Source organism: Pogoniulus pusillus, chromosome 24, assembly GCF_015220805.1.
Source record: "Pogoniulus pusillus isolate bPogPus1 chromosome 24, bPogPus1.pri, whole genome shotgun sequence".
Classification (NCBI taxonomy): Eukaryota; Metazoa; Chordata; class Aves; order Piciformes; family Lybiidae; genus Pogoniulus; species Pogoniulus pusillus.
In genome coordinates, this window is record NC_087287.1 from 19,881,030 (window position 1) to 19,907,590 (window position 26,561).

The 26,561-nt window shown below is 51.1% G+C and overlaps 1 protein-coding gene across 5 annotated transcripts in view; it reads left to right on the top strand.

Moving 5' to 3' along the window:
* The window catches only part of UNC80 (unc-80 homolog, NALCN channel complex subunit), a 208,791-nt gene that overhangs the window by 76,899 nt on the left and 105,331 nt on the right, over positions 1-26,561 (top strand). For 4 of the 5 annotated variants that reach the window (XM_064163908.1, XM_064163906.1, XM_064163907.1 and 1 more), the window contains exons 21-25: positions 1,002-1,101; positions 7,768-7,940; positions 15,918-16,130; positions 19,402-19,537; positions 22,857-22,990. In XM_064163908.1, coding sequence (XP_064019978.1) covers positions 1,002-1,101; positions 7,768-7,940; positions 15,918-16,130; positions 19,402-19,537; positions 22,857-22,990 — 756 coding nt within the window. Of the gene's footprint in view, positions 1-1,001; positions 1,162-7,767; positions 7,941-15,917; positions 16,131-19,401; positions 19,574-22,856; positions 22,991-26,561 lie in introns of all 5 variants that reach the window. The other variant, XM_064163905.1, reaches the window with a different exon arrangement.

Here is a 26,561-nt window from a genome sequence, read left to right on the forward strand (position 1 = left end):
AAGCAGAAATCTTTAACAGATGAAGTGCTTCAGCATAGGTAAAACTGTGCAGACCCACTGGTGGTGCTGTGGCAATCCCCAGAGTTACAGCCTTGGAGACAGTTTATGTCTAAGCAAGGAGGAGCAGGACACACTGCTGGGGAGCAGCCTGACCCAACCATCTGCTGTGTGGGTCTGCTAGGGGGTAGAGAGGCTTTGCAGCAGGACTTGGACAGGTCAGACCCATGGGCCAAGGCTCATGCCAGGTCCTGCACCCAATGGTGAGCTACAGACTTGAGGATGTGTGGTTGGAATGTTGCAACTTGGAGAGGGACCTGAGGGTTCTGGTTGACAGTTGATTAAACATGAGGCAGCAGTGCCTAGGTGGCCAAGAAAGCCAATGGCATCCTGGCTTGGGTTAGAAACAGGGTGGTCAGCAGGGACAGGGAGGGGATCATCTCCCTGTGCTCAGCACTGGTGAGGCCACACCTTGAGTGTTGTGTCCAGTCTGGATCCCTAACTCCAGGAAGGACATTGAGTGGCTGCAACATGTCCAGAGCAGGGGCAGTGAGGCTGGAGAAGGGCCTGGAGCAGCTGAGCTGTGAGGAGGGGCTGAGGGAGCTGGGGGTGTTGAGACTGGAGAAGAGGAGGCTGAGGGCAGAGCTCATTGCTCTCTACAGCTCGCTTCAGGGAGGTTGGAGAGAGGAGGGGGCAGCCTCTACTCCAGGGTGGCAAGGGACAGGAGCAGAGGAAATGGTTCCAAGCTACCCCAGGGGAGGTGCAGGCTGGATGCTAGGAAATATTTCTTCCAAGAGAGAGTTCTCAGCCATTGGAATATTCTGCCCAGGGCAGTGCTGCAGTCACCCTCCCTGGAGGTGTTTAAGTTGTGTGTGGAGCTGGCACTTAGGGACATGGTTTAGTGTTGCCCCTTCAGTGCTGGCTGGAAGGTTGGACTGGCTAAGCCTGGAGGTCTCTGCCAAGCAGATATTTTTCTGTGACTCTGTGGTTCTATTTTTGCCCAGGTGAAGTTTACCAGTGCAGTGAAGCTGTCAGAAGGAGGGGGCCCAGGAGGTGGCCTGGACAACGGGCGAGACGAAGAGGAGAATTTCTTCAAGCGTCTTGGTAAATGGCGCACCTGCCGAAGACACCCATCCAAGCTCCATCACACAGAAGAAAAAGATGGTTAGAAATCAGGGGTCTCGTCTCCTTTTTGCTTTCCTTTTTTCTTGCTTTCTTTTCTTCTTTTGTTTGGTTGCTTTTTTTTTAACCTCTTTCTTTCTTTCTGTATTTTACCCTTTCCCCTTTTCTCCTGCTTTCTCCGTAGTTTTTGTATCCGTTGAAGCCTTCTCCAACTTTTTCAGTCTCTGTAACTGTTTTTCTTTCGCTTCCTTCTTTTGTTTTGATTTAGAAAAAAAAAAAACAACCACAAACAAAACCCCTCTAGTAAAGTCAATTAAAAGAAAAATAACAACCAAGACTATGCAAACAAATTCTGAATTTTACATCAAACTAAATTTGATCAACAGTCTTGAAAAATTGACTGCTGGCTTCAAAGCACTTAGCTCAAAATGAGGTGTGGAGACCTTTCACTGCCTGATACGACAACGGGAGTTCTGTCAGGGTTTGTTTTCTTTGTTTTCCTTTGGTTTTTTCTTTCCTCCCCACCCTCCTCCCCACCCCAATTTGTGGCCATCTGACAGTTTTAGTGGAGATCAGCACAGAAATGGAAAACCCTGCACAAGCCTTGTTACAATTACCTCTTTTCTTCTGTGTTTGCATGTCTGACTGTCTGCATACCATTCGTTAGGGCTGCTGCCCCTTCCTCCGGCACACGACACACAGCAGCAGTAACGCTCCTTGTCCACCAAAGTCTGTTTCATTGCAATGTGTCTTTCCAAATCAGAAGGTGTTGGAACAGTGACTTTCTGAACAGGTGGTGATAGATTCTGTTTCAAAATAGCAGGCAGTCATTCCCATGCTCCTGTCCTTAGCTCAGAGCTCCTCCTTGTTGGCAGGGAGGCAAGCCTGTGTCTCGAAAGTTCTGTTACCAGTTTGTTGTTTGGTTGTTTGCTTTGGTTTTGGTGGTCTTTAAAGAGCATCCAGTCTGACTCCCAAAAACACACAAGAAGGAGCAGATTTTCTTTTTCAGCATGACTTCTGTAGCTGCACAGTCTGTTGCATTCCCTGGCATGATGGGATTTGTTTCGTGGCATTACACTTTGGCTCTGCGTTGTCTGTTTCACCACTGTCTGTCCCACGCCCGCGGTGTAGTGCGTGTGAGGTGTTGCTCAGGCAAGTGATCCTAGTGGAGCATGCTGGTGTAAGCTCTACCACTGCAGGTGGTGGTTAGCTCCTAGGTGAAAAGTAACATTGCTTTAGAAGAATATTATCAGTCTAGCAGCTTGTTGTAGTGTAGTAGCTGAAGATGAATATCCCCACAATGGAAGGAACTGCACTGTTTTCTTCATCCAACCCTTTGTGCTGAAGGTGATGTGAACTACTTCCACCCTATTTTCTCTCACTTGCTACTAGGCACTAAGAGCTGAGGGGCAGTGAGGTCTTTACAGACTGCCACAGCAGTGTCCACAGAGCTCATGTCAGATGTCCTTCATATTTTCTTGTAAGAGCTATTTTTTTTCCACCTTGCTAATGCTGATGGGATGGCAGTGTGGGCTTGTGTCTGCCTACAGTGCCCATATTCTTCATTCAATGGCACAGACTGAGCCTTGACCCCGGGCACATCTTATGTCTAGATGAAACTCAGGGAACACATTGGCTTTTGGAACTTAGGAGGTGTTGTCTATAGGTGTTGTGAGAAGGACATGGAAGTGCTGGAGCCAGTCCAGAGGAGGTCAGGAAGATGCTGAGAGGGCTGCAGTAGCTCTGCTCTGAGGACAGGCTGAGAGAGTTGGGGCTGTGCAGCCTGGAGAAGAGAAGGCTTGGAGGAGACCTTGGAGTGGCCTTGCAGGATATGAAGGGGGCTACAGGAGGGCTGGGGAGGAACTGTGGACAAGGTCTGGGAATGACAGGATGAGGAGGAATGGGTTTGAACTGTCAGAGAGGAGATTGAAACTGGCTGTTAGGAAGAAGTTGTTTGCAATGAGGGTGGTGAGACACTGGCACAGGTTGCCCAGGGAGGTTGTGGAGCACAGAAGCACCCACACTGGGTGTTCAAGGCCAGGTTGGATGAGGCCTTGAGCAACCTGTCCTAGTGGGAAGTGTCCCTGCCTATGGCAGGGGGTTGGAACTGGCTGATCCCTGAGGTCCCTTCCAACCTAAACCATTCTGTGAGCCCATGATTCTATGAGTAACATCAGAACTGTTGTAATTAATGAAGAGAGCTTGAAGCATCTTCTGTGTGCTTGTGAGGGAAGAGATGCACACGACGCATGCTTGGGTTTGACATGTGTGGTCTAAGGAGCATGGCTTAGCACCACATGTGGTGGAGTTGGACAGTGGTTGATCTTCAAGGTCTTTCCCAACCAAACCCATTCTGTGATTCTATATGCATGCATTAGAAATACCATAATAAAAGTGGTGTGATGGGTTAAAGACAGAGAGCCTTGCAAGTCAGCATGAGAAGCAACCAAATTGTCTGGTTATGTTGATGGGGAGGGAGGGCCATTGGCCCCTAACTGAAGCAAAGGGCAAAATGTGAGAGTTAAGGAAGTTGTATGGCCATGTCCATAGGATCTCTGGTATGCAGAGGCCCAGAAGACCAACGGCAGCCTGGGCTGCATCCCAGCAGAGGGGGAGGGGATTTGCTCTGCTCTGGGGAGACCTCACCTGCAGTGCTGCTTCCAGCTCTGGAGCCCTCAACACAGGACAGACATGGTCCTGATGGAGCAGGTCCAGAGGAGGGCCAACAAAATGATCAGGGGGTTAGAGCAGCTCTGCTACAAGGACAGGCTGAAGGAGCTGGGGGTGTGCAGCCTGGAGAGGAGAAGGCTCCAGGGATATCTAATAGTGCCCTGCCAGTTCCTGAAGGGGCTGCAAGAAGGCTGCAGAGAGACTGTTTGCAAAGGCCTGCAGGGACAGGATGAGGGCAATGGCTGCAAACTGGAGCAGAGCAGACTGAGATTGGATGTGAGGAACAAGTTCTGCACCATGAGGCTGCTGGAACACTGGAACAAGTTGCCCAGGGAGGTGGTTGTGGCTTCATCCTTGGAGGTATTCCAGGTGAGGCAGGACAGGACTCTGGGCAACCTAACCTGGTTGAGGATGTCCCTGCTGGCTGCAGAGGGAGTTTGGACTGGCTGAGCTTTGGAGGTCCCTTCCAAGCCAGAGCATTCTGTGGTTCTGTGATTCAGTGCCAGGCAAGCCCTTACCTCCAGCAGTACTACCAGAGCAGCTGCACATGCCTGTGGGGTTTTCAGAGCAGCACAGTTTGTAACACAGTAGAACAGCAACATAACAGAGGGTCTTCAAATTTCCAGTGCTTCTGTGCCTTCCATAACATCAGCAGCTTTCATGGGCTTATGGAGAGGAGATTGACTGCCCACTGAAGGGGGATGAGCATACTCTTAAATCCCCAAGCCTCTGACCTTAAAGCATTGTTTTGGAACCTATTTCTGCCTTCTCATTGTTGTCAGTCACGACACTGTGCCATTACCTTGCTCGTGGTTTGGTTTCTTTCCATCCATGTGCTGATGCCTCTTGTGTTTTGGGGGCTTTTAACAGAGCAGACCAAAGTGAAAAGAGAGAGAGGAGAAATGCATTACAATGAAAACAAAATAACAGCAATAGTAGAATGGAGAAAATAAATCTGTCACATCATTTGTGCAGTGTAGTACCCATTGTGATGCACCACCCAGAGCACTGGCAATGCTGTGCTGGGTGTGTGTGTAAGCCTGTGGATGTGTGTGTGTATCTGTGTGTGTATCCATATGTAGACACATGAATGTATGCACAGGCATGCATAACAAAATGTTGGGTTTAGAGCTCTTTTCACCTGTACCAAGGACAAAGTCTATGTACAGAAGCCAGTTCCAGTATATATATATATGTGCATGGGGGTGTGGAGATATATATATTGGGTGGGGAATGGCTGAGAGCAGCCCTAAGGAACAGGCCCTGGGGGTCTGGGTTGATGCAAAGCTCCACAGGAGCCTGCAGTGTGAGTACAGCCCAGACACAACCCTGTGCTGGGTTGCAGCAAGAGCAGTGTGGGCAGCAGGGCAAGGGAGGGGATTCTGCCCCTTGGCTCTGCTCTCCTCACACCCCATCTGCAGTCCTGGGGGCAGTTCTGGAGTCCCCAAAACATGAAGGGCATGGAAGTGTTGGAGCCAGTGCAGAGGAGGCCACCAAGATGCTGAGAGGGCTGCAGCAGCTCTGCTGTGAGGCCAGGCTGAGAGAGTTGGGGCTGTGCAGCCTGGAGAGGAGAAGGCTTGGAGGAGACCTTGGAGTGGCCTTGCAGGATCTGAAGGGGGCTGCAGGAGGGCTGGGGAGGGACTATTGACAAGGTCTGGTAATGATAGGATGAAGAGGAATGGGTTTGAACTGGCAGAGAGGAGACTGAAACTGGCTGTTAGGAAGAAGTTGTTTGCAGCGAGAGTGGTGAGACACTGGCACAGGTTGCCCAGGGAGGCTGTGGCTGCTCCCTCCCTGGAGGTCTTCAAGGCCAGGTTAGATGAGGCCTTGAGGGACCTGTTCTAGTGGGAGGTGTCCCTGCCTATGGCAGGGGGTTGGAATCAGGTGATCCTGGAGGTCCCTTCCAACCTAAACCATTCTGTGATTCTATGATACCCTCTAACCTTCTTTTGGGCACTCACTGAAGACAACTTGCCAGGGTGCTGTAGGCACAAGAGGATATGTGAACCATGGCACATGCCTGCTCCAAGGGGTGATCTCAGACTGGCACAGGAAGCAAGTGGGTGAGCAGCAGCTTGAGCAGCAGCTGTTCTCCTGGCAGAAAATAGCCTCTGCTCAGTGGGTGACATTTTCTGCAGGGCTGAGCCCCATGACCATGAAGCTAGTGAGGGCTCCTCTGCTTACAGAGAGGCTGCTCCACGATGGGCACGCAGCAGAGAGCAGTGTCACTGCCTCTGAAGAATTCTCTTGCAAAGCTTCCCCAGAGGGCAAGGCTGGGACAGCAGAGGAGTGCCAGGGGCTGCAGTGAGAGCCTGCAGGTAGTGCCACTGAGCCTGGCAGCACAAAGCCTCTGCTAGATCTTTGTGGAGGGGCTTAGGGAGATGCTTCAGGCATGGCTTCCTGTGTCAGGAAGGCAAGTTCCTGTTCTTCATCTCATACAGGCACTGCCCTGACAGGGTCCTGGGTAGGAACCCCTTGTTCGTACCTCCCAGGAGGTAGTGTTACAGCAGCCCTGGCAGGAAGGCTCAGGTAGCACCCCCAGGCTGTAGGAAGGGAAGGGTGTTTGTGCCTGCTCATGCATCTAAGCGCTCTACCTGTGCTCTGCTTTGCTTCTGTGTTCCGTTTGATGAAGTACTTCCAAGGAACATTCCCAAATATTTCCATGGGAACATTTTGCTGACTGGAAGGCTGTGTGCAGCTTCCCTGGAGAGAGAGGAGCCACAAGCCTCGTAGAGAGATCTCTTGCAGTTCGCTACAGCTCTGCTCCGAGGGGAACGTCAAGAGCTCCGTGGCCGTTTTCTCTCATGCCAGTTTGTGGCACAGAAGTGCTTTCCAAGTCATTCTGGGGAGTGTGGTCTCAAAGGGACTTGGAGTTTCAGCCCTTCTCCTGCCCTGTCCTGAGGAAGGAGAAGCCACAAAGGCCCAAAGAGCTGACGTGTTGCCTCTTGTCTTTCAAAGCTGTGTTTACAGCCAATCTTCAGTGCTCCACACTTCTTCAGCGTTTTACCCTGCTGTCAACTTGTGTACTTCCACCTGTAAGCAGGAAGGACATTATGGATAGAGACACATAGCCCAGAAGCTGACTGTTCTTCTGATCAGCCCTCTTGGCCTCCAGACTGCTTTCTTGGTTTCTCATCTGTGTCTCTCTGCTGCTCTCTGAATGCTGGGTGCTGACTGTGTAATGAGCCTCTGTATGCAGAAGTGTCCATTCCCCCTGGCAATGGGATTAGTTGATCTGTCACCTGAACCACACACACAGAGTTTACAGTCATGCTGAAAGAGGCCCAGCAGTGGGGTGAGATCTTAATTCTCAAAATGAACTCTTATTAGGGAGCTTTCCACCCCAAACAGCATGAGATGCTTCAAGGGAGAGAGGCTGGAATGATGATGGTGATGATACCTAGGACTTGAGTCCTGCTTCACTTTGGGTATTCTGGTAGCTGCAGATGATGCATGCCTGAAAAAACAGGACAGTGCTTGGTTTCCATATAGAACATTCCCATAATTGGCTACTGGTGTTTTTCTGTCCCAGTAGATCAGACATTACTGGATTGATACACGAGGAATAAAGTTTATGCATGCTTCAGTTTTAAGTAAACATAGAGGCAGTGGAGAAGAGAGGAGATCAGTCAGGAAAAACAGACAGTCACCAAATGATCTCTGTTAAAGAGGTCGGGGGGAGGAGACATATCCTGCTTCACCTATCTTGGAGTAGATCCTGGGCTTCCACACTGAGTGTGATAGAATTGCTTGGGGCAGACATCAGCATGACCCAGACCAGGATCCATCCTGCTGTACACTTACTAACGTTGTGAAACTGCCCCTGTTCTCTTCAAGGTGCCACAGCAAGGGGAGGAAGGGATTTAGACCAAGACTGTACCGCTCGGGGGTTTGCTTCCACTTTTTTTATTGGTGAGAGACTGTGTTCCCTTCTCCCTATCCCTCCCTGCATCCCCTCTGTACTCTCTGCTTCTTTAGGTTGCCATAGCTTTGATGATCACTTGACCTCCAACCAAGAAGGAGGAAAATCCAAGAACGTTGTGAACCTGGGAGCAATCCGCCAAGGCATGAAGCGCTTTCAGTTTCTGCTGAACTGCTGTGAACCAGGCACTATCCCTGATGCCTCCATTTTGGCAGCAGCCCTAGACCTTGTAAGTGATTCCTTGGTGTGTTTTTACCTGCTGAGTGAGAGCATGTGCCTACCTGGTGCTCCGTTGTCATCCACCTAACCCTGTCCATGCCTACACGCAAAAGCGGGTAAAGCACGGCAGCGGTGCCGGCTGCTGGTGGTGTTATGTGAGTGGAGCTTTAGCGTCTGTGACTGGCTGAATGTGCAGACCAAATGGGCCTTGCTCTGCTGCATGGCTTCCCCAATGCTAGGTTATTGCCAGCACCTGCCTTCAGCCCACGGGGAGACCAGCATCTGCAAGCTGTTGTGGTCAGACTTCGAATTTCACTCACAGCCATTCTGCTGCTGCTGCTGCTCCTCAAGTCAGTAATGATAACGGACAGAACAAAGACTGAAGGCTGCATGGCTACCTGGAGAGACATAGGAGTTCTACTCAGGGGTTCTGGCAGTTATAATCCATTAGGCAACGCTGAACTATTGGTCACCAAGGCCAGTCAGTGGGAAAAACTTCACATCAGAGTGTGCATGCCTCTAGATGTAGATATTGGTGATTTGCAGATCCAAGTCACAGGAGACAGTTCAGTCTCTTCTGTCTTATGTATCTTCCTCCTCCTTTTTCTTGCAGCTGTTCCATTTTTTAACAGTCCCTTCCATTTCCAAAGCAGTGGCCCTCAGCCTGTGGCTCATGGCCACTGGGACTCTGTGACAAGTGCAAGAGTGTGACAAACGCAGCTGCAGAGAGCCAGACAATTATTAGTCACTTCTCCGCATGCTGCTTCTGGATGGCTGCAAAGTGAAAAAGACTGAGGAGAATCCACAGCCTTGCTGTCCCTTTTGTCTTCCCACTCTCCACCTCTTGCTTCTTTTACAGTCTTGCTGTCTGTGCTCATACTCAGCCTTTTGATGGCAGCTGGAGATGCCAGGCTCAGGGACTCTCCCAGGCTGATAGCGCCGAGCCCTGCGCTGTGCCGCCTTGCCTGGTCCGTGGCTGTGGGGATAATACACTCTGTGCACCTCTCCTTTGCTCATTCCTCTTAACCTTGCATCCTTAGGCTCCACATTCAAGCAAGTCTGCATTAATCTCAGCCCAAAGTTGCCTGTTGCTATCAGTTTGCATTTATCTCTGCAGTTTGCACTGACCCACATCTGTCTTGCAGCACACAGGGGTTTTTCTTCACTGGTTCCCGTGTCTCCTGATGGAGTTTGTTGTGCCTTGTCTCAGGTCTAGTTTCAGTTTCCCAGGGACTCAAATCTAGTTAATAGAAGCAATAACAATTTCTAGGATGCCTTCCTCTCTTTCCCCCTTTTTTTTCAAAGAAAGAGAATTAGATGTAGAGAGGAAAAGGTAAACCACACCCAAATAAAATAGTCTCACTTCGACTGGGGACTTAGAAAACTTTAACAATAAATAGGAGGTATTTGAGGTAGGGGAGTTACAAAGAGGTATAGGGAAGGGAAAACAAGATACAATATATATATATATATACACAAGCAGATTGGTGGCAGTGGGTTTTGTCCACCCTTGTGGACAGATGGCTATGTGGGAAACCAAAGAGCAGCGGGAACAGGAAGGTGATGCAGGGAAGCAGGCCGAGAGAGAATGAAACAGGGAGTTCCTCTGTTTTCATACAGGGCTAGACAGGAGGTGGGAGTGGGCTAAGCACTACACCTGGAGTAAGGCTCCCCCAGGGAGGAGTCAGGAGGACCTGGGGTCAGGGTCAAGACCACTCCCCCAGGAGGGTTAACCCTTTACATCCCTCTGGCTGGCAAGTGTGGAAGCAGCAGCTGATGGGGAAACCAGTCTGATGCTCTCACAGGCAGGAGTGGTTCCTACCGGTCAAGGTTTCAGTGAGCTCAGAAGGTGGCTCTGGGAGATAGTTGCCCCTTGGCAGGTGTGCTGCACAAAGTCAGCTTTCAGGGCTGCCAGGCTGCCACTGGACTGTGAATTCTAAACTCTCACAAGGAATGTAAGGCGCATGGGCAGGAAGGAGCCATCGCTGACAAGTGTGTCACTAAGACCCCTCTGAGGCTGCGCTGCTCTGTGCTGATAAATGAGATGACTAACCAGGGTCCTGGCAATGATGCTCCTATTACCTGTTGATGTCTTAGGTTTAAAATTTGCCAATTGCCTGCTCTGTGTCCAGGCATGAAGTCAACTGAGAACTACCAGTCAGAGTGAACTGTTTGAGGTTGTCTCTTCTGACTTGCAGAGGTGGCTTTTACAAACTCCAGTTTGCCCTCGTTTCCTTGGTGCTGAATGCTGCAGAAGGCTTTCCTATCACAGTGCCTAACAGGTCTGCAGCTAAGGGATGACAGAATCCTCGTTCTGATTATGGGCTTCAGAGACTTGTTACAAGAAGCTGCTCAGATGGCATTTGGTCTGAGCAGCACTGGAGGTGCCTTGGCAGTGAGGGCTGGAGGCTGCAGGAGGTGACAGATCCTCAGCTCACTCCACTGCCCAACGCCAGCTTCATCTCGGTGGAGCACACTCAGCAGAGAGCACTCTGTTTTTTACCTCCTGTTTTTAGGGTTTTGAAGTAATCACTTGAGTCAAGCTTGATGCTAATTAAAAGTTTCTCAAGTCATTTTCTCCAGCCTGGTGTGATGGTTTGGGTGTTACCTGCTTCCTCCCCCCAACTTAAGTAAAATCACCCAGAGTAGACTCAGCTGCTGGAAATTGAATGAAGCTTTTTACTTACAGCTTAGCACAAGGTACAAACAGGTAGTTACAACATATTTACAGCTATAGACAGAAATAGACAAGTTAAAAGGTATCACAGAAACACAACAGCCTCACAACCACCCTTGCACCTTCTTCCCACCCCTCTACCTTACCCCAGACTTTGCCTTACACACAAGGTGAGCTAGGGGGGTTAGGAAGCAGAAGGATTAGTCAGGCAGCAAGTTAGGTTAGAGAGAGAAGTGCAGCCCAAAAAGCCAGAGAGAGACTCCATTATCTGTGTTTGTGTTCTTGTTCTTACCCATCTCAGCAAGCCTGTGAGTGCAGCAGACTGCAGCACTGTTTCCTTTCCACACCCTAGACTCTAGTTCTTCTCACCAAAATATCCCAGCTAGGCTCAAACTAGCATACCTAGTTGCTATGGCAACCTTCTAATTCAAAAACTGAGAGGCAAACAGCTCCACTTTCAGCTTTTTCACCAGCTTTTGAAGCATGGCTTTTTCCAGGAAGGCTTTCAAAGTTCCAGTGTAATACCAGTGTCAAGAGCTTTGCTGCTCAGCCTGGCTCTTTAGACAGTGATTTAAAGAGAGCAGAGCAGTGAAACAAAGGCTGCATCCTTATGGAGGTAATGAGACTTAGCATATGTGAAACTGAGGTTCAGAAACTGTGCAGTGAAGATGTTTTCCTGGGTGCACCATCCAGCCCTGGCTGAGTTCTCTACAATGGCAGTGAACTGATGGCTTTGCACACATTCAATGGCAATTGATCGTGTGCTGTAAAGAGTTTCATCCTTACATCACCAGCTTAAAACCAGGCTTGCCAGGAGTAAAATGGATTTCCCCCTGCCCTGTTAAACAAATCTGAAGGCTGGAAGGCAAGCAATATGGTACTTCAGTCTGTGGTCGAGTTTAAAGTGCTTCAGAGGTGCATTTTCTAAGTGTTGGTCTGCTGGCTGCAAACAGAAAGGTCATCAAATCTCCCCATGAGGCTTGAGAGGGCTCTGGGCAACCTGATCTAGTTGAAGATATCCCTGCTGACTGCAGAGGGGGTTGGACTGGATGAGCTTTAGAGGTCCCTTCCAGCCCAGCCCACTGTCTAGATTCCTACAAAGATACTGCCTAAAGTATCCTGATGAGGTTGGTGTAAAAGACTCTGTGGAGAGCCAGAGGCTTTCCTCTGAGTGGTTTAGCAATCGGTGACACCTGTCACCGTGGCAGTTCTCCAGTAGGCTGTGTGAGCTGATCTGCTCTAGCATGGACATCTCCCATCCTCACCAAAATGCCACATTGACAGTGGGTTCTGTTTCAGAGGACCTACAAAACACTGGGACAGCAGAAGCAATGCCTAAACTTGAAGAATAGTTGCCAGTATCCTGACTCCACCCAGAGTCTTAGGCAGGCTCTATTAAAACCAAGTCCTTGATTCCATAAGGGAGATATTTGTCCATAGCTGGGCATATGACCTGGAACAGAAATATGCTTCCAAAAGATCCCCAGAGTAGATGTCTGGGAGAAAAACCGAAGGGCTGTGCCATGGATTGCACCTCACCATTTTAGACCTGATCAGAGAGATCTGCACTGATGGCTTTGAGGCAGTTCTCCAGGACATTGGTTAATGATTTCATTGTGAGCTGTGCTCATGCACTGACTAAGCTGCTTCCCACACTGGACTCACCTCGTGGCTAGACAAAGCAGAGCTCTCTGCTCCTCACCTTTTGACAGTAGTTGAATTTATTTATTCCTATAAGAAGACTGTGCCTGTTTTGCCATGGTTTTGGTTTTTTTTCCCTTGAAGGGACCAGTGGAAATCAGTTTCTGCTCCAAGTGCCTTGTGGGCTGTAAGAAGAGGAGGAAGCAAATGCCCATGGGTTGCTTAGTGTTACAAAATTCAGCGTCCTTGAAGGCAACACTGGACCTAAGTCATAAAGCTCAGCAGAATCAGCATTACTGGAGCAGTATTGTGACACTGTAGAACTGAGAATCCATTCTCTGTCGAGTCCAACCCTGCCCCTCCAAGCCTTTGCTTTTGCAGTTACTGAGTCAGGTTATCTGTTGAGAAGTTCTGGAGGGGAGGCTTGAAGCTGTGTTAAGAAAAAAGCTGGATACTTATTCATGCCAACTTATATCCTGCAAGAGCAGATTTTGACAGGCAAAGTGATATGGGAGATGTAATGTTAAGCTTGTGCACAGGTTCCCAGGCATGGGCAGGCTTGTGGAAATATTGCTGCAGTGTTGAGCTTTGAGAGTGACCATGGTAACTTGTGTTCTTTGCAGCTGCATCACCTGCCTGATTCATTTCTCTTCATTTGTGATGTGTTTCTCTGTGGTGTGAACCCATCCCTGTCCATTCTGTCACATCTTCATCTTTCTCTTGCTGCTGCTGCTGCTTCAGGTTTCTCTGAGCCTCAGGTAAGCTGTCAGAGGGAGCTTGTGCCCCATGATGTTCAGAAAGTCCTTTGTGCAGAAGGGCTTTACAGTGATCTTTAATTTGCAACTCCTGCTCCTCCCCTTTACTCCCCCCACCCCCCACCTACATATCTGCCTTGACTTACAGTAGCTGAGTGCTTCCAGAATGTTTACAGCACTTCCATTTACAAGATCCCTGTATGCTGTGATATTGTGACTAAATGTTGAGATGCTGGAAGGTGTCCAGAGAAGGGCAGCAAGGCTGGGGAGGGGCCTGGAGCAGAGCCCTGTGAGGAGAGGCTGAGGGAGCTGGGGGTGTGCAGGCTGCAGCAGAGGAGGCTGAGGGCAGAGCTCATTGCTGCCTGCAGCTGCCTGCAGGGAGGCTGTAGCCAGGTGGGGTTGGGCTCTGCTGCCAGGCAGACAGCAACAGAAGGGGACAGAGTCTGAAGCTGTGTCAGGGCAGGTCTAGGCTGGATGTGAGGAGGAAGTTGTTGTCAGAGAGAGTGATTGGCATTGGAATGGGCTGCCCAGGGAGGTGGTGGAGTGGCCATGGCTGGAGGTGTTGCAGCCAAGCCTGACTGGGGCACTTAGTGCCATGGTGTGGTTGGTTGGGCAGGGCTGGGTGCTAGGCTGGGCTGTCTGAGCTTGGAGCTCTCTTCCAACCTGCTTGATTCTCTGATTCTATGATTCTAGGAAATAGTGGTGGCCAGAGGAGACAGAGCTCTGAGCTTCATTTCTCCTATGTGTCTTCATGGCTAAGGTTTTACTCAGAACAAACTAGTGAAGCCCTCACCTGTTCTGTGTCCCACATTGCATGTGAGCAACAAGTCATTTGCAAAGTTTTTTTCCAGGAGCTAGGTGTTAGATTTGGTTGTCAGTGAGTGTCTGGCTTCAGGTTCTGCCTTGCTGCCTTCTAGGACACTGGGCCAGCTTCAGCATTGGGGCTCAAGACAAAAAGGTTGCTGCTTTCTTCCAGCATTTGAGTAAAATCTGAGCAGAAAGCTGAGGAGGATGTTGTGGGGAAGCAGCCATGTGGACTAAACATAACCACTCTTTTGTTCAGTCTCCCTAAAGGCTGAGTTGCTTCCAGGCCTGTTGGTAGTGAGTGAAAGCTGGGAAGGGACCTTTTAGGGTGTCAGGTAGGAGTAGGACTCAGGGGGAATGGAGCAAAACTAGAAATGGGGAGATTCAGGTTGGATGTTAGGAAGAAGTTCTTCAGCATGAGGGTGGTAAGACACTGGCACAGGTTGCCCAGGGAGGTGGTGGAAGTCTCATCCCTGGAGGTGTTTAAGGCCAGGCTGGATGTGGCTGTGGGCAACCTGCTCTAGTGTGAGGTGTCCCTACCCATGGTAGGGGAAGTGGAGCTGGCTGATCCTTGAGGTCCCTTCCAGCCCTGAGTGTTGTGTGATTCTATGACTCTGTGGTGGTTATTTCTGGCTGTAAGCCTAGCTGCAGTACAGATTTTAATTCCCAGAGTTTTGGGAATTGGTCCAGAATTTCTTGCCTCCAACTTCTGATGGAAGCTCTATCAGAGGCACTATTCCATGGTCTCAGAGCCTGTCTGTTATTTGTGGACCACAGATGAGGAACTTCCTTTTGACAGTGGATGCTGCCCTGCTGGAATTGTCTTGTTAGCCACATCAGAATCTGGAAATGTGGCATATGTTTATGCTTTGTGAAATCTCTGTTAGGGAGCCTTTCAAAAGCAGCTTGGGGCAGGTCTAGGCTGGATGTGAGGAGGAAGCTGTTGTCAGAGAGAGTGATTGGCATTGGAATGGGCTGCCCAAGGAGGTGGTGGAGTGGCTGTGGCTGGAGGTGTTCAAGACAAGACTGATGAGGCACTTAGTGCCATGGTCTAGTTGACTGGATAGGACTGGGTGCTAGGTTGGGCTGGCTGAGCTTGGATCTCTCTTCCAACCTGGTTGATTCTATGATTCTATGATCCCATGTCAATGGTGAACCTTGTTGTATTCTTAGTTTTACAACCTGTTTGCTACAAGGAGTTTTTGCTTGTGAAAACTCCAGGAAATGTGTGTGGAATGGAATTAAATGGAAATGTGGATTACCACTTAGTCATATTCACTTCCCATGTTTGTCAAGAGGTTATTTTTGCAGAGCTGTAGACTGCTGGGAATTAAGCTCCTTCCTGAATCTAAGCTACACTTGAGGAAGCAAATTGCAGCGTCCATTTTGGACCATGTTTGGGAATTTCAGAAGCATCCTTTATTGCTCTAAGTTGGATCCCAGTGGGTGATTCTCATATGAAAGAAAAGTTCTATTCCAAGCTGGGAGCAGGAGGCTTTTTCCTCTGGAAAACAGTCAATCATTTCACCACTCAGCTGCCTGAGGTTGCTTGGGTACTAAATTGTCTGCTTCTTGCTAAGGCTATTGGAAGTGCACTGACTTATGTCAGTGGAGGATTTCACTCTTGGTATGCTAAAGAGCACTCTTCCTATTTCCAGCAAGCCTCCTTTCATGCTCCCACCCCCGAGATGCAGAAGCAAAGCTTAACGTGACAAATGCCAGGACCCATGTGGCCACGCTGCCACTTGTGCTTGCAATACTTGCAGCCTTGCTGCTGAAGGTGGGAAGAGACCTTGCCTCGGGGTCGGTGCATACCTCTGCAGTTGGGCAGCTCCACTAGAGCTGCACTAGAGGGGGGCACTGCCAGGCAGGCTGTTCAGCAGCCCCTGCCGTGCCTCTTTCTGCCGGTTGCCCTAAGCACCACTGCTGAGCAGTTGGGGGCCTGGGGTTTGCTAGCTCAGGAGCTGTCAATCTCTGGTGGAGGGAGCGCTCAGGCTCTGCGGCTCCCTGTCATGCTTCCCCAGCTGTGGACAAAAGCCCAGCACCCTCTGGCACTCAGAGAGCTGTGGCAGCGTGTTGGTGGGGATGGTGACTTCAGCCCCCGTTGCAGGAGGCGCCGGTGGTGGCCAGAGCAGCCCTGTTCCTGGAGTGTGCGCGCTTCGTCCACCGCTGCAACCGCGGCAACTGGCCCGAGTGGATGAAGGGGCACCACGTCAACATCACCAAGAAAGGCCTCTCCCGGGGGCGCTCTCCCATCGTGGGCAACAAGAGGAACCAGAAGCTGCAGTGGAATGCAGCTAAGCTTTTCTACCAGTGGGGAGATGTAAGTGTTTGCTTCTCTTCTACTCACCTTAAAAACCATACCAAATCTAGCGGTACCCAGCTTGTGTCTGGCAGCCTGCCAGGGCCAGCTCCTCTCCTGTTGGAAACAGACTCTTTGGGGGGATGTCACAGTGTGCCTTCCCCTCACCTCACTGTCTCTTTCCTCTAAGAATCCATTTTGTCCACCCTCCTATTTCCAGCACCTCCAGGCACAGCGACTCCACCACCTCCCTGGGCAGCCCATTCCAATGCCAATCACTCTCTCTGACAACAACTTCCTCCTCACAGCCAGCCTAGACCTGCCCTGGCACAGCTTCACACTCTGTCCCCTTCTTCTGGTGCTGGCTGCCTGGCAGTAGAGCCCAACCCCACCTGGCTACAGCCTCCCTGCAGGCAGCTGCAGACAGCAATGAGCTCTGCCCTGAGCCTCCTCTGCTGCAGGCTGCACCCCCCCAGCTCCCTCAGCCTCTCCTCACAGGGCTCTGCTCCAGGCCCCTCCCCAGCCTTGCTGCCCTTCTCTCAACACCTTCCAGCACCTCAACAACTCTCTTGATCTGAGGAGCTCAGAACTGGACACAGCACTCAAGGTATGGCCTGAGCAGTGCTGAGCACAGGGGCAGGAGAACCTCCCTTGTCCTGCTGCCCACACTGCTCCTCAGCCAGCCCAGGATGCCATTGGCTCTGCTGCCCACCTGGGCACTGCTGCCTCCTCTTCAGCTCCTCTCTTCCAGCACCCCCAGCTCCCTCTCTGCCTGGCTGCTCTCAGCCACTCTGTCCCCAGCCTGTAGCACTGCTTGAGTTTGTTCTCAGTGCTACCCTTAGGCATATCAAGGGCAAGAGGTCATTAGGAGCAGCCAGCATGGTTTTACCAAGGGGCAGTCATGTTTGACCAATCTGATAGCCTTTGTTGAGGACATAACCTGGTGGATAGATGGTGACAGAGCAGTGGATGTGGTCTATTTGATCTCAGTAAAGCATTTGGCACAGTCTGCTACAGCATCCCCACAGCTAAACTTGAGCAGTGTGGTCTGGGTGATCAGGGAGTGAGGTGGGTGGGATCCGGTTGAAGGGAAGAAGTCAGAGAGTTGTGGTCAATGAGGTGGAGTCTAGTTGGAGTCCCTTAGGGGTAGAGCACTCGACCAGTGCTGTTCAATGTGTTCACCAACCACCTGGGTGAGAGCACAGAAGTGCTCAGTCAGAAAGTTTGCTGATCACCTGAAACTGAGTGGAGTGGCAGCCACAGCAACAGGGTTGTGCTGCCACCCAGCCAGAGCTGGCCAGGCTGGAGAGCTGGCAGGGAGAAATGGAATGGAGCACAGCAAGGGCAAGGGCAGAGTCTGGCACCTGGGAAAGAACAGCCACATGGACCAGGAGAGGCTGGGGACTGACCTGCTGGAGAGCAGGGAAGGGGAAAGGCACCTGGGGGTCCTGGTGGGTGGGAGCATGCCCATGAGCCAGCAATGTGCTCTGCTGGCCAAGAAGGCCAATGCCATCCTGGGCTGCATTAGAAGGGCTGTGGTTAGGAGGTCGAGAGAGGTTCTCCTGCCCCTCTGCTCTGCCCTGGGGAGGCTGCACCTGGAATATTGTGTCCAGTTCTGGGCCCCTCAGTTCAAGAAGGGCCTCAGGGAACTGCTGGAGAGAGTCCAGCCCAGAGCCACAGAGATGCTGCAGGCAGTGGAAGAGCTTCCTTAGGAGGAGAGCCTGAGGGAGCTGGGGCTGTGCTGCTGGGAGAGGAGAGCCTGAGAGGTGACCTCCTTGGTGTTGGGAAAGATGTGCAGGTGAGTGGCAGGAGGCTGCAGCCAGGCTCTGCTGGGTGATGCCAGTGCCAGGGCAAGGGGCAGTGGTGGCAGCTGAGGCATAGGAAGCTCCATGGAAACAGGAGGAGGAATTTTCTCCCTGTGAGGGTGCCAGAGCCCTGGCACAGGCTGCCCAGGGGGGCTGTGGAGTCTCCCTCTCTGGAGATAGTCAAAACCTTCCTGGATGTGTTCCTGTGTGACCTGCTCTGGGTGATCCTGCTTTGGCAGGGGTTGGACTGGATGAGCTTTGGAGGTCCCTTCCAGCCCCTGACACTCTGTGATTTTGTGAAACTCCTTCATATGAATCTGGCTGCAAGCAGCAGCTAAGCTTGTAGGACTGGGATGCTGCAAGCTGTGCTCCTCTGCTGTCTGCTTTAGTTGGCTCTGACCAGATCCCAAACAGCTAGGCTGAACCATGAGAGGAAACAGAGGTGCCTGCTGTAGAACGTGCTGCCCCTACTGTTCCCCTGCCCGTTTCACTGGGGCAGTATCAGCCTGAAGCTCCTCAGCAGTCCACTACCAAGAAGATGAGCTAAGCTTACCCTCAAAGTAAGTTCCTCTTCATGTTTAGATGGAACTTCCTGTGTCCCAGTTTGTGGCTGTTACCTCTTGTCCTGTCACTGGGCACCACTGAAGAAGACTGGCCCCATCCTCCTGACACCCATCGCTGAAGTATTTGCGTCACACAATCACAGCAACATTCAGGCTGGCAAAGCCCCTCAGGATCACCAAGCCCAGTCCAGAACCCTGCTCTACAAGGTGCACCCTAAACCATATCCCTAAGCACCACAGCCAAACCACCTTGAAACACAGCCAGGCTTGGGCACTCCACCACCTCCCTGGGCAGCACATTCCAGTGCCTCACCTGGCTGGGAAAAAATCCTTCCTCATGTCCAGTCTAAACCTGCCCTGCTGCAGCCTGAGGCCATTGCCTCTTGTTCTCTGGCTAATGCCCTGTGAGAAGAGACCAGCACCAACCTCTCCACAAGGTCCTGCTCAGGACAGAGCTCATTGCTCTCTACAACTACCTGCAGGGAGGCTGTAGCCAGGTGGGGTTGGGCTCTGCTGCCAGGCACCCAGCACCAGAAGAAGGGGACAGAGTCTGAAGCTGTGCCAGGGCAGGTCTAGGCTGGATGTGAGGAGGAAGTTGTTGGCAGAGAGAGTGATTGGCACTGGAATGGGCTGCCCAGGGAGGTGGTGGAGTGGCCGTGGCTGGAGGTGTTGCAGCCAAGCCTGGCTGGGGCACTTAGTGCCATGGTCTGGTTGGTTGGGCAGGGCTGGGTGAGGGTTAGGGTTAGGGTTGGGCTGTCTGAGCTTGGAGCTCTCTGCCAACCTGCTTGATTCTATGACTCTGTGATTCTCTGGAAGCCAGGACCTCCTGCTCTGGCTGGAACAGCTCCAGAGGGCACAGCCCTGACCAGCAGCAAGCTGTGCTGCATGATCACCTCCTCCTGCTTTGTGTCTCTCGCTGTGCAGGCGATCGGTGCCCGGCTCAATGAGCTGTGCCACTCCGAAAGCGAGAGCCCTGCCAACCTGCTGGGCCTCATCTATGACGAGGAAACTAAGCGGCGCCTGAGGAAGGAGGACGAAGAAGAAGACTTTTTAGATGACAGTAAGGAGACTCCCTTTACTACAAGAGCCCCTGCTTGTAAGAACCTCTGCTTTGGGAGCACTTAATTTTTCTTCTCTTTCCATCCTCCTGCCACCCAGCTGCGTTCCCCAGTCCCTCACCATCACCACAGCTTCCCCTCCCTGTTCTTTCCATGCTTGGAGCTAGCCCAGAGAGCAAGAGAATGTGGCCAGCAGGTCGAGGGAGTCGAGGGAGGTGATTCTCCCCCTCTGCTCCACTCTGTTGAGACCCCACCTGGAGTACTCCAGTTCTGCAGTCCCTATTACAAGAAGGATATGGAGGGGCTGGAAGGTGTCCAGAGAAGGGCCACGAAGATGGTCAGAGGGTTGGACCTGAGGGGACAGGCTGAGAGAGTTGGGGCTGCTCAGTCTGGAGAGAAGACCTTATTGTTACCTGCCAGTATCTGAAGGGGGCTACAAGAAAGCTGCTGAGGGACTTTTTATGGTGTCAGGTGTTACCTTTTTATGGTTTGGGTGTTACCTGTCCCCCACACTTAAGAAAATCACCCAGACTAGACTCAGCCAAACTGGAAATTAAAGAATGGAGCTTTATATTCACAGCTCAGCACAAGATCCCAGCAGGTATTTACAACCTATGCAGCTATAGGCAGCAATAGACAAGTTAAAGGTAATGCAGAAACACAGCAGCCCTGCCAGAAACCAGAGTGCCCAGGAGGGGCTCCCAACCACCCTGCCACCTCCTTTCCACCCCTCTGCCTTATCCCAGACTTTGCCTTACGTTCAAGGTGAGGTTGGAGAATCAGCCAGGGGAATTAGGAAGCAGAAGGATTAGGGAGCAGGTTAGGGAGAGAAGGGAGGCAGCCAGAGCCAGAGAGCAATTCTGTTATCTGTGTTTGTGTTCTTGTTCTTATCCATCTCAGCAAGCCTGTGAGTGCAGCAGACAGCAGCACTGTTTCCTTTGCACAGCCTAGAATCTAACTCTTCTCACTAAAATATCCCATCTAGGCTCAAACTAACACAGGTAGTGATAGGACTGGGGGGAATGGAGCAAAGCAGATTCAGAGTGGATGTTAGGAAGTTGTTCCCCGTGAGGGTGGTGAGACACTGGCACAGGCTGCCCAGGGAGGTGGTGGAAGCCTCAGCCCTGGAGGTTTTTAAGGCCAGGCTGGATGTGGCTGTGGGCAACCTGATCTGGTGTGAGGTGTCCCTGCCCGTGGCAGGGGGGTTGGAGCTGGGTGATCCTTGATGTCCTTTCCAGCTCTGACAATTCTGTGATGCTATGATTCTGCCACATGGCAGATGGGTAGAAGCAGCCCCTGTAGACTGATGGAAAAGCAGGCAGTGGGCTGCAATTGCTGTGTGCTGGCAAATGGATAATCATTCTTTCTTGAGTCTTTCTGTCACTTAAGTGACAAAAGTGGTTCAAACTCCCATTCTTCACAGTGATTTCTGCCAAAGTGTTTGTGTAAAATCAGCTGCTTTTCTGTTTCTTTACTTTGAAGAGTTAACTCCTCTCCTGATGTGAACTCATAGAATCACAGAATGGTCTGGTTTGAAAGAGACCTTCAAAATTCATCCAGTCTAACCTCCCCTGCACTCAGCAGGGACATTCTCCACTGGGGCCCAGAGCCCTGTCCAGCCTCACCTTCAATCTCTCCAGGGATTGGCCTCAACTACCTCCCTGGGCAATCTGTTGCAATGCTCAGCCACCATCCTTGTAAAGAGCTTTTTCCTAACATCCAATCTAAATCTGCTCTGCTCTAATTCCAAACCATTGCCCTCATCCTATCTCTGCAGGACTTTGTAAGCAGTCCCTCTGCAGCCTTCTTGCAGCTCCCCCTTAGCTACTGCAAGGTGGTGATTAGGTCTACCCAGAGCCTTCTCTTCTGACACAGCTCTGCCAAAGGCTCTGACATTTTAACTTCAGTGATCTGCCTGCTTCTCAGGCAGAAATCAGCACATGGCTATACAATCTGTACCAGAGGATTGAGTCCACCAAGTGCCTCACCCAGTCTTTTCTTGAACACCTCCAGGGATGGTGGCTCCACCACCTCCCTGGGCAGCCCATTCCAAGCCCTCTCAGCAGTGAGTGCCCAGGTGACACCAAGTGAGGTGGCAGAGTTGATCTCCACCAGGACAGGGAGGCTCTGCAGAGGGGTTTGGATAGATTGGATCCATGGCCAACGTTAACAGGATGAGCTTCAACAAGGCCAAGTGCCAGGCCCTGCACATGGATCACAACAACCCCAAGCAGCACTACAGGCCTGGGGCAGTGTGGCTGGAAAGCAGCCTGCAGAAAGGGACCTGGGGGTTGTAGTGGACAAGCAGCTGAATGTGATCAGCAGTGTGCCCAGGGGCCAAGAAAGCCAATGGCATCCTGGCTGGGGTCAGAAATGCTGTGCCCAGCAGCAGCAGGGAGGGGATTGTCCCCTTGGACTCTGCTCTGGTGAGGCCACACCTCGAGGGCTGTGTCCAGTTTTGGGCACCTCAGTACAAGAGGGACATGGAGGTGCTGGAGGCAGTGCAGAGGAGGGCAAGGAAGCTGTGAGAGCCTGCAGAATAAATCTGGTGAAGAGAGACTGAAGGAGCTGGGGATGGTTAGTGTGAAACAGAGGAGGCTGAGGGAAGACCTCCTGGCTCTGTACAGCTCCATGAAATGCCCTTGTGGAGAGGTTGGTGCTGGCCTCTTCTCACAGGGCATTAGCCAGAGAACAAGAGGCAATGGCCTCAGGCTGCAGCAGGGCAGGTTTAGACTGGACATGAGAAAGGATTTTTTCCCAGCCAGAGTGGTGAGGCACTGGAATGTGCTGCCCAGGGAGGTGGTGGAGTGCCCAAGCCTGGCTGTGTTTCAAGGTGGTTTGGCTGTGGTGCTTGGGGATATGGCTTAGCACTATACCCCCAAGGTGCAGGTGGAGCAGGATTCTGGGCTGGACTTGGTGATCCTGAGGGGCTTTGCCAACCTGAATGTTGCTGTGATCTAGTACAAGTGATAGGTACTAGATATAATACCAGTGGTAATGTAGATATAATATAGCTATGGCATAGGTAATAGAATGTAGATATATTATAGACACAATAGGGATACATAACATATAGATATAAATAATATAATCCTTCATTCTCATGATACATCATGTGATCAGGTAAAGCACCCTGCAGTGTGTCAGCACTGCTGCAGCTGCATGCATTGATAGTTGTTTGCTCCTTTCAGGGTGGGCTGAGTGGCACCAGCAGAAGTCTGGGGCTCAGTGCAGCTTGCATCGTGCAGCACGTGTGAAAATGTCCCTCGGCTCTTAGTTCCAGACCCCTTATGATCTCCTGCCTTACTGTGCTCCTCACAGGCACTGTGAATCCTACCAAGTGTTGTTGTCCTTTTGCACTGAAGATGGCAGCCTGCCAGCTGCTGCTGGAGATAACCACTTTTCTGAGAGAGACCTTTCCCTACATGCCCCGGCCACGCACTGAGCCCCTCGTGGTAAGTGGAAAACGCACACTGGGGAGAGAGCTGAGCCCACAGATGTCATTTGGCTCTGGGCCTGCCTGGGGAAAGGGAGGGTGGGGAATCACTCTGATGCAGGGAGAAAGGAGCTTTCTGGTGAACAGGACATGGCAAATGGGTTAAGACTGCGGAAGCACACCTGTTGGGGTACGGAGGCTGGCGAGAGGCGAGATGGGGGTACTGACGACTCGAGACAGCAGCTTCTGGGCACCAGTACATCAGTACCATTTATTAAGGCAATACAATGGCTTATATAGTGCCTCAGAGGAGGTGTGCACAACCAGCCTGGGGCTGGCAGCAGTGGACAGTACAGACTGGCCCCAAGCCACATGCAGGGCAGAGATAGGTTACTTTGTGGTAAACAACCTGTGGTCCCCACCCCAGGGGGCTGGCAGGGGTCAGCCCCCTGGAGCTGTGCCTGCCACAGGGGCGGGCAGATTCCATCCCCTGGCAGCTGTGCATGGGTTGCTCACTGTTCTCAGCCTAGGCCTCTGGGAATCTGTAAGACTCCAAGGACACTTCCCATCACAGGGTCTGGTGTTTACATTTCATACCTCGTTGCAGGAGAAAGCTTCCCACACACAACGTTGTGGTGGTTTGGGAGTTTCCACGCACACAATTCACCAGACTAACTCAGCTGGCTGGAAGTTTAGGATGAAGCTGTGTTTTACAGCATAGCACAGATTTACAAGCACATATATACAATACATGCAGATATTTACAACTATAGACAATTATGGATAAGCCAAAAGTAATAGAGAAATTCAGGCCCCCTCCTGAACAGCAGAACCACTTAGGAGGGCCCTGAACTAACTCCTCTCATTTTTCCCACTCCCTCCCTTATCTCTGAAGGCTTACAAGCAGGGCTGAGATGCAGATAAGGGGTTAGAAGAAGAATGATTAGGTTGAGTTCTACCAATCCAGGCAAAGGAGTTAATGTAGCAAACAGCAGCCATAGAGAGACTGAGAGGCTTTGTTATTGTTTCTTGCTTTTCTATCCCTAAGCAAAACCAATGAGTGATACAGACACCACTGTAGTTTTCTTTTCATAGCCAATTATCTGGTTTCTCAATTAGCACAAGCAGCACAAACAGGTACCAGAAGCCCAAGCAAATTTCAGAATAAATAATGCAGAAGATGAGTTGAGTGGGACCTGAGAACTGTGGCAAATGAGCTGCAGGAGGTGGCAGCTCATGTTCTACCCAGCTGATGAGACTCTCCACATTAAGACACATCCACTCTCCACATTAAGACATTAACACACATTAACATTCCATAACATGCCACATTCTGCAGGCTGCACACCCCCAGCTCCCTCAGCCTCTCCTCACAGGGCTGTGCTCCAGGCCCCTCCCCAGCCTTGCTGCCCTTCTCTGGACACCTTCCAGTATCCCACCTGTCTTACTTTAGGCACCTATCTCTTTATATCCTAGGTTTGGTTATTGAGCAGTGTAAAAGTCTTTCTCTTATGGCAATCACAGAATCACAGAAACATCCAGGTTGGAAAAGACCTTCAGGATGACCAAATCCAACCTATAACCCTACTCTACAAGAGTCACACTTAAACTAACCCTCACCTCTTAGCTATTCTGGCTTCCATTTATTATTTCCCCTGGAGATGCCTGCACATAGTTTAGGACCTTCAGCTGTTCTTAGGCTGCTCAGCCCATTTTAGCACAGCTCAGTCTAGAACATATGATGGAGAAGCTCTCCATTCCCCCCATCAACTCCTAGAGTAACAAACTTTCACAGAATCACATAACATCAGGTGTTGGAAGGGACCTTGAAAGATCATCCATTCCAAACCTCCAGAGCAGGATCACCTAGAGCAGGTCACACAGGAATGTGCCCAGGCAGGTTTTGAATGTCTCCAGAGAATGAGATTCCTCTCTGGGCAGCCTGTTCCAGTGTTTTGTCACCCTCACAGTGGAGAAGTTTTTTTTCTTGCACCCATTGCCCTTTGTCCTGACATTGGGCATCACCCAGATCCATCCTCCCAGCACTGCCTTTCGTATCTTTATCAGCATGAATGAGGTCACCCCTCAGGCTCCTCTTCTCCAGGCTCAAGAGCCCCAGCTCCCTCAGCTTGTCCTCAGCAGAGACATTCCTCTCCCTTCCGCATTTTTGGGGCTCTGTGCTGGACTCTTTCAAGCTGTTCCCTGAGGTCCTTCTTGAACTGAGGGGCCCAGAACTGGACACAGTATTCCAGGTGCAGCCTCCCCAGGGCAGAGTAGAGGGGCAGAAGAATCTCTCTTGGCCTACTAACCACAGCCCCTCTAGTCCACCCTAGGATGGCATTGGCCTTCTTGGCCACAAGGTCACATTGCTGGCTCATGGGCATCCTTCTGTTCACCACGACTCCTAGGTCACTCTCCCCTGTGCTGTTCTCCAATAGATCAGTCCCCAGCCCATACTTTGTCATTACCAAAGCAGCTCCAAGTGACTTCTCTAGAAGCTTTGTGGACAGATTCTGGTATGAGATCTCTTGAGCCCACAGAATTTGGCCTGGAATAAGTATTTGGGGTACTTCCAGAGATACTCTCATTCACATGTTTGCACCCAGCAAGGAGCTTTGTGTCATCTCAGATCTCAGCTAGTTGCATTTTGGGTCAGGAGATCTCAAGGCTGGTGATATCCCCAGTCAAAAGGCACAACTTACGTTCTGTAGGAGCTCTGTTTCTCTGTGTTTGCCAGTGTGGGAGTTCACAGCCTGTAGCTTACTTTTCCTAGCTGTGGTTAGAGAAGGAGGATGGTTGTGGAACTTTGGGACTTTGGCTCTTTTTGGCCCAAATTGGTAGGCAGTAGGTAGCACAAGTAGTGGCATTTCTGTTAGTAGGAGAAAATGCTGGTGTGAACTACTTTCTCTTTGGTGCTGTGTCATCTGTTTTCCACAGTTATTACTCCTTGGTTTCCACGTGTCCTTTCAGCACACAGAAAGCTTTCTCTGGGGCGTGCTGCCGTGGCTGTGACACTTCCAGCCAGCTTTCCCTCAGCCTTTCTGCAGCGCACAACGCACTGCACTTCCTAAGCAGCCACAGGGAGTCTGTCGGAGTAGAGACCTAACCCAGCACCTTGGGCAACAGCCACCTTTGATTGCCACCCCTCCCTGAGGGGTAATTTGCGTGTTTTGCACTTCAGGAGCCAGCAGACAGGGTGCTCCTTTGCTCAGCAGAGTTAACCAGGAATGTCCTCAACACCTCCTACCTCTTCCATCCAAGGCTGGAGCTGCTCTGCTATGGAGACAGGCTGAGAAAGTGGGAGTGGTTCAGTCTGGAGAAGAGAGGCCTCTGAGGAGACCTTATTGTGGCTTTCCAGGATCTGAAGGGGGCCGCAAGAAAGATGCTGAGGAACTTTATAGGGTGTCAGGTAGGGATAGGACATGGGGGGATGGATCCAAGCTAGAGGAGGGCAGATTGAGATTGGATTTTGGGAAGTTGTTCCCCATGAGGGTGGTGAGACACTGGCACAGGTTGCCCAGGGAGGTGGTGGAAGCCTCATCCCTGGAAGTTTTTAAGGCCAGGCTGGATGTGGCTGTGGGCAACCTGCT